Source organism: Camelina sativa, chromosome 8 (genome assembly GCF_000633955.1).
Source record: "Camelina sativa cultivar DH55 chromosome 8, Cs, whole genome shotgun sequence".
Lineage (NCBI taxonomy): Eukaryota > Viridiplantae > Streptophyta > Magnoliopsida > Brassicales > Brassicaceae > Camelina > Camelina sativa.
In genome coordinates this window covers 1,597,073-1,603,741 of record NC_025692.1, presented here as the reverse complement: position 1 = coordinate 1,603,741, position 6,669 = coordinate 1,597,073, and the positions used below count along the sequence as shown (strand labels likewise).

The following is a 6,669-nucleotide window of genomic DNA, read 5'->3' as shown; positions in this document are numbered from 1 at the left end:
TTCGCCGCACCAGCAGCTATCTTCATTCTCATGTTCCAATCTAAGGCCTCCTTATCCGGTGGAAGATCTGGGGCAGAGGACAAACCGAAAGGAAAATATAATAAACTTCTTTGCTAAAGTTAGGGTTGACATTGACTAAGATCACAAAGAATCTTTGGCTTGATATTGACTAACATCACAAAGAACAGCTGGGGTCTAAAATGGTGAAAGTTTAGAAAATAGCGGTGATTTACCGTGGAGGTGATCTTCCAATGATCCTAAGGGCATAAACTCATATACCAAGAGGCGTTGATCTCCATCAGCACAGTAGCCAATAAGGTTGACTAAGTTGGGATGATGAAGAAGGCTAAGCATAAGAACCTCTACCAGAAATTCTCTGTTACCTTGTAAACCATTCCTGTCCAATTGTTTAACCGCAACAACCTGAAAGATAACAAGAAACATAGATCAGAGGTACAACACTATTAATGTATCCAAAATCATCAAGCTAACCAACTCTTCTGTAACACGTAGGGGGTAAAAGATGAAGAGTAATCCTTAATGAAAGGAAAACATAAATATAACAATGTTCACCAAGTACGCAATCAAATTTAGTCATCTTTTTAACAGCATAACATAGCCTTGTACAATTGAAAAATGGTGAGCCGCGTCTTTCACATTTCCTATCAAATTCAACATTCAAGAAAACAGTTGAAAGCCAAGAGAACACCATGACTACACATTTTTTTCCTTTATACTTCATACACTCCATTTAAAAGGATTAAATTTGGAAAACTCTTAGCATTCAAAACATATAAACGATCACTTTTTACGAATAAATTTTTTTTGTTTGAAAACGAAGCTTAAATTGAAAGGGAAGGACTTTGAGTAACAGGTAAGACCCATTTAATATACAAAGCAAAATCTCCCTCTAGAATTCAACATCAGCAATTGTATGCAACTTTATCAAATAGTAATGTAAAATGTAATTTCCTAAGATTCAAAAACAAAAGAAAAAATTACCTGACCGGTGCTATCAAGCCTTCCTTTGTAGACACGTCCAAATCCACCTTCACCTAAGAAAGTGTCAGGATGGAAGTTCATAGTTGCAGCAGCAAGCTCACGGAAAGCAAATGTATGAGCAGCAATTTGATTAAGCCCATCCCTTGGAAGCAGTAGCTCCCTTTTTGACCCTCCATTGCTCTTTGAGCTAAGCTTCTCCCCACCTGCAACCGTCATCAAGACCAATCAATCTACCAAACGCATCCCCAATCCAAAACTCCAAGAACAAAAATCACCCTAAAAACTTAAAAACTTGTATCAGTGTCCTAAAGGCACAATCCTCAAATAACCAAATCTAAGATCCTAATCCTGATTGAGTAGGATCATGTGATCCTGATCCTCACAAAGTCCAATTCATTTATCAACACACAAACTAAGGACAAACTTGGAACTTGTGAATTATGTAGATCAAAACAAGTGAAAGGATCACACTTTCCTCTGCACCTTACACCAATAAATACGAATACAGTTGAACCAGAACAAGCCCAATAGCCTAAAACATGTGACAAGCTCATATATCCAAAGTAACAGTAGTGATTGAATGAGAGATCAAGTTCCCGTTTAGCTCAATCAGGATCATAACAACCAGATCTTGTGGGCATGTAACAATAAGAAGAAAACGAAGAAAAAAAAGCAAATGAGAGATCATGAAGTAATCAAAGAACCTGAAGGGAGACCAGAGATGCTATTAGATACTGTCGGTTGTAATTGTTTCTTCTTCTGACCATTAGATTCCTCAACTGGATTCAGCTTCTCGTCATCACTCGAATCAAAACACGAGAAACAACCCATCTCCTCCTCCTCCTCCTCCTCCTCCTCCTCCTCCTCCACTCAATTTTTCCCAAAGATCAGTAATCCAAAATAAATAAAAAAAAACACACCCTTTCAATCCTATTGTGAAATCAATGAACAGAGGACGATTGGGATAAACAAATAAATAAATAAAAAAAGCAAAACTTTTTACATATACCCAGAAAGAAAGAAGGAGAATTGAGATTCTGGGTACAAATAAAAAAACCAACTTTGTTCAGATTCGAACTGGTAACAACGAATTGGAGTTGAGAGAGAAAGAGAGAAAGAGAGAGAGAGAGAGATGAAGCAGCTTCTTTTGTCGTCCACGAGTGTTCACACTTTTACCAAATTGCGAATTAACAATGACGCGTTTCCGAAAACACTCAGTAAAATATCTCTTTCCCTCTAAACTTTTTTTTCCTCGTTGACGAGATTTTTTATATATTCAATTCTAACAATAATCTCCAAATACAAGCAAGCAAAATTACACTTTTTTTTTCTTTTGTTAATTTAAGCAAAAAGAAGAAAAAAAAAACTTCCTTCTGTTGTGTAAAACAAAATAAGGAAAAAAATCCTTCTTTATTATTACACATTCTTTTCATTACAATGATTTGTTTGGGTCAAAATAAAAGCACAAAAACTTTGGTGTCTTTCTTTTTCTTATAAAGTGGATAAAAGCAGAAGATAAACGTTTCCTTTTTTACGTTTTTTTGTTTTTGTTTTGGTCACTTATTATTAAGTGTGATTGATATAACTTTCTGATCTCATCGACTAAAATAGTATTTGATTCCATTGTTACCACCAATTGTAAAAAACTGATAACAAATGGTAAAGACCAATCGATTGATTGTTAGATGCGATTTTGTGTTGATTGGAAAACTGTATAACGGAAAGTTAGTTTTATTGTGTGTATTTACGGTTAACATCTATTAATAACATTATTTTATTTGATCGTTGTGACATACAGTATATGCCTAATCATATTCCTTTAGTTTTCTTAAGATATTTTCGATTTTTGTTTTTTTTTTTTAATTATGGTAGATAATTTCATAATTTTTATCAAATCTTCTTTAACATTGTCATTAATCACCAAAGAAATTTTTTTCAAATCCACGGTATAAAAAAAACAACAATGTTGGCAAAAATAAAAGGTAAAAAATACAATCTTAAATTCTGCGTTTTAGCTAAAATATCTTACAAATACAGAATACTACTTCAATATTTGTTCACACCAAAAAAAAATATCAATATTTGTAAATATAGCTGTCGACAAACAAAGTAAAATATATTTGTTAAAATAGCTTAGACTTGAATTTTTTTTATGTCCACCTAAACACTTCTATTTATAGTCTCATATGAGAGAATGAAATATTAAATAGGCGCTTATCAGTTATATTGACAATCAACACTAGTTGATTCTCATCAATCAAAGCGAATTAAAACTTGCAATCAAACTATATTAATCTTCTTGATTGATTTGGCAGTCAACCTCCGACTGATCACTAACCGAATCAATTGTGAGATAAAGTCTCATTTACCAATCAAAATGATATTTTAAAAATATTTCATAAAATTCATATGTCAGACTCTTTTGGGACTTCATAACACATGCTTTGATAATTTTGAATCATAAAATCCAAGTGTTGTAACAATTTTTGGAATCTAAGCCTTTTAACCAAAAAGGAAAAAAAAAACATTTATTGGAATCTTATTGACGATCGCCAATGAATTAAATTTTGGCATTGGTAGAGATCCTTGATCGTTAGCCTCAATCAACGATTATCTTATATATTAGCCAAATGCATGATTGGTTTTGACTTAACGGTTAGATGCACGATTTGCTTGAATTGCGGAAGAACTTAAGAATTGATTAGGGACCGAATTGATTATGAAGAGGAGATAGTTTGTGTAATTTTTTAGCTTGAAAAGTAGAGTAAACTAGTACTATATCGATATATGTTCTCTAATACCATGTTGAGGATCGCAGCAAGTCCGGGTCCTTGGCTAAAAAACATGCAAAGCATAGACTTCAATAAAGAAAAAACTACATAAGCAAAGGCCTCAATGTTTTATTTTCCTAGCTTTATCAGGCTTTACGTGAGTATAGGCCGGTTCTAGACTCACAACATTTTCTGGATCACATCGTAAATAAATGATTCAGCCCAAAATCAAAATATACACATTATAAAGTTTTGATGATCAGGTTGAGTTTGATTAATATAAAGTACAACCAATCTATAAAAGAAAAGTAAAAAAAAAAAAAAAACAGAGAGATCGTGAGACGCATAACCTTTTCCTTACCAGTCAACGGACGATGGGTTCCCAAAAAAACGAACCTCAGAATTAAAAGAAAAAATATATAATAGCTAAAACACAGAGAGCCAAAAAAAATTCACAATTAGTATCGTCGTAAAAGAAAGAACAATAAAAAAAACTCTAATAATGGATTATTCATAATAATCCTCACACTAATTTTCTCGTTCCCCATTTTGTTTTTTCCCATCTTAANAAAAAAAAAAAAACCAAAAAAGACAAAACAACTGTTTAGATAGTGTTTTTAATTTTCCCGGCGAAAAAAATGGACAAAACGGAATCATCGGAAACACATGTTCACAAATCCGAAGATCACGATCACGATCACAAAAAACATTCCGATGAATCGGAACAAAAACTTCATTCATCGACGCCGGAATCGGAAACCTCCGAGGTGAGCCTTGTTCAGGTGATGGAAGCCGTCGACGATTTCATCCAATCCCTTTCTACCGAGAAGAATGATCCTTTACAGGAGATTCCACCGGCGGTGGAACCATTCCCGGAGACGGTGGATTCATTGGTGTCAAAGATGGAATCTTCCGGGCTTGGACGAGACGAAACAGAGGACTCTGTATTCATCGACGCCGTTAACCGGATTTCAAAATCGGTTATGAGATTGAGAGAGCTTAAATTAGATTCAACTCCGGTTTCTTCTTGGTTAAACCGGGCAAGTTCGGTTCAGCACCGTGCTGTCTCTCTCCTCGACGAAGAGTTCCGTCATCTTCTTGATCGTTCCAGAGAAGATAATAAGAAGAAGAACAGAAACAACAACGATGGGAACAGCTCCGATCATAACCATTCTTCGGCAAACGAATCCGACCGATGCGCTTTACCGGACAATGATAAGGAGGCGGAGGAGGAAGAAAGCTTCCCGGATTTTTCACCGGAATCGATCTCGACGTTGAAGAAGATCGCCGGAGCGATGATCTTCGCCGGTTACGAATCAGAGTGTTGTATGTCGTACGAAATGTCGAGACGGCACGCGTTCAAGGAGGAGCTGAGCGAGGTTGGATTCGAAGGGATCAACGTTGAAGACGTTCAGAGAATAGCTTGGGAGTCTCTTGAAGGTGAGATCGCTTCTTGGATCTCAATCGTTCGCCGTTGCTCCACGTTGCTTTTCCCCGGCGAGCTTTCTCTCTGCAACACCGTCTTCACTGATGCCTCGATCCGTAAACGCCTCTTCACCGGTTTGGTCTCCGCTGTTACAATCCGGTTCCTAGATTTCTCCGGTGCCGTGGTTCTTACGAAACGGTCCTCGGAGAAGCTTTTCAAGTTCCTAGACATGTACGAGACGCTCCGTGACTTGATCTCAGCGGTGGAACAATCTGATTCGGATCTGATCCAAGAGATCAAATTGGCTCAGACGAGGCTAGGTGAAGCAGCAGTGACTATATTCGGAGAGCTTGAGAAGTCGATCAAGAGCGATAACGGAAGAANTCAATCAAAGCGAATTAAAACTTGCAATCAAACTATATTAATCTTCTTGATTGATTTGGCAGTCAACCTCCGACTGATCACTAACCGAATCAATTGTGAGATAAAGTCTCATTTACCAATCAAAATGATATTTTAAAAATATTTCATAAAATTCATATGTCAGACTCTTTTGGGACTTCATAACACATGCTTTGATAATTTTGAATCATAAAATCCAAGTGTTGTAACAATTTTTGGAATCTAAGCCTTTTAACCAAAAAGGAAAAAAAAAACATTTATTGGAATCTTATTGACGATCGCCAATGAATTAAATTTTGGCATTGGTAGAGATCCTTGATCGTTAGCCTCAATCAACGATTATCTTATATATTAGCCAAATGCATGATTGGTTTTGACTTAACGGTTAGATGCACGATTTGCTTGAATTGCGGAAGAACTTAAGAATTGATTAGGGACCGAATTGATTATGAAGAGGAGATAGTTTGTGTAATTTTTTAGCTTGAAAAGTAGAGTAAACTAGTACTATATCGATATATGTTCTCTAATACCATGTTGAGGATCGCAGCAAGTCCGGGTCCTTGGCTAAAAAACATGCAAAGCATAGACTTCAATAAAGAAAAAACTACATAAGCAAAGGCCTCAATGTTTTATTTTCCTAGCTTTATCAGGCTTTACGTGAGTATAGGCCGGTTCTAGACTCACAACATTTTCTGGATCACATCGTAAATAAATGATTCAGCCCAAAATCAAAATATACACATTATAAAGTTTTGATGATCAGGTTGAGTTTGATTAATATAAAGTACAACCAATCTATAAAAGAAAAGTAAAAAAAAAAAAAAAACAGAGAGATCGTGAGACGCATAACCTTTTCCTTACCAGTCAACGGACGATGGGTTCCCAAAAAAACGAACCTCAGAATTAAAAGAAAAAATATATAATAGCTAAAACACAGAGAGCCAAAAAAAATTCACAATTAGTATCGTCGTAAAAGAAAGAACAATAAAAAAAACTCTAATAATGGATTATTCATAATAATCCTCACACTAATTTTCTCGTTCCCCATTTTGTTTTTTCCCATCTTAA

The 6,669-nt window shown here is 35.5% G+C and overlaps 2 protein-coding genes across 2 annotated transcripts in view; one reads left to right on the top strand and one right to left on the bottom strand.

Annotated features, from left to right (window-relative positions):
• The window catches only part of LOC104705562 (serine/threonine-protein kinase PBS1), a 5,682-nt gene extending 3,474 nt beyond the window's left edge, over positions 1 to 2,208 (bottom strand). Inside the window, exons 1-4 of the mRNA XM_010421579.2 lie at positions 1,707 to 2,208; positions 1,003 to 1,205; positions 234 to 423; positions 11 to 67 (exon numbers count right to left, since the gene is read on the bottom strand). Of these exons, the coding sequence (XP_010419881.2) occupies positions 11 to 67; positions 234 to 423; positions 1,003 to 1,205; positions 1,707 to 1,833 (577 nt within the window). The 5' untranslated portion in view covers positions 1,834 to 2,208. The remainder of the gene's footprint in view (positions 1 to 10; positions 68 to 233; positions 424 to 1,002; positions 1,206 to 1,706) is intronic.
• On the top strand, positions 4,412 to 5,719 carry LOC104709111 (exocyst complex component EXO70B1-like). The gene has a single exon (XM_010425773.1). It carries the CDS (start codon positions 4,412 to 4,414, stop codon positions 5,717 to 5,719), a length of 1,308 nt encoding a protein of 435 aa, XP_010424075.1.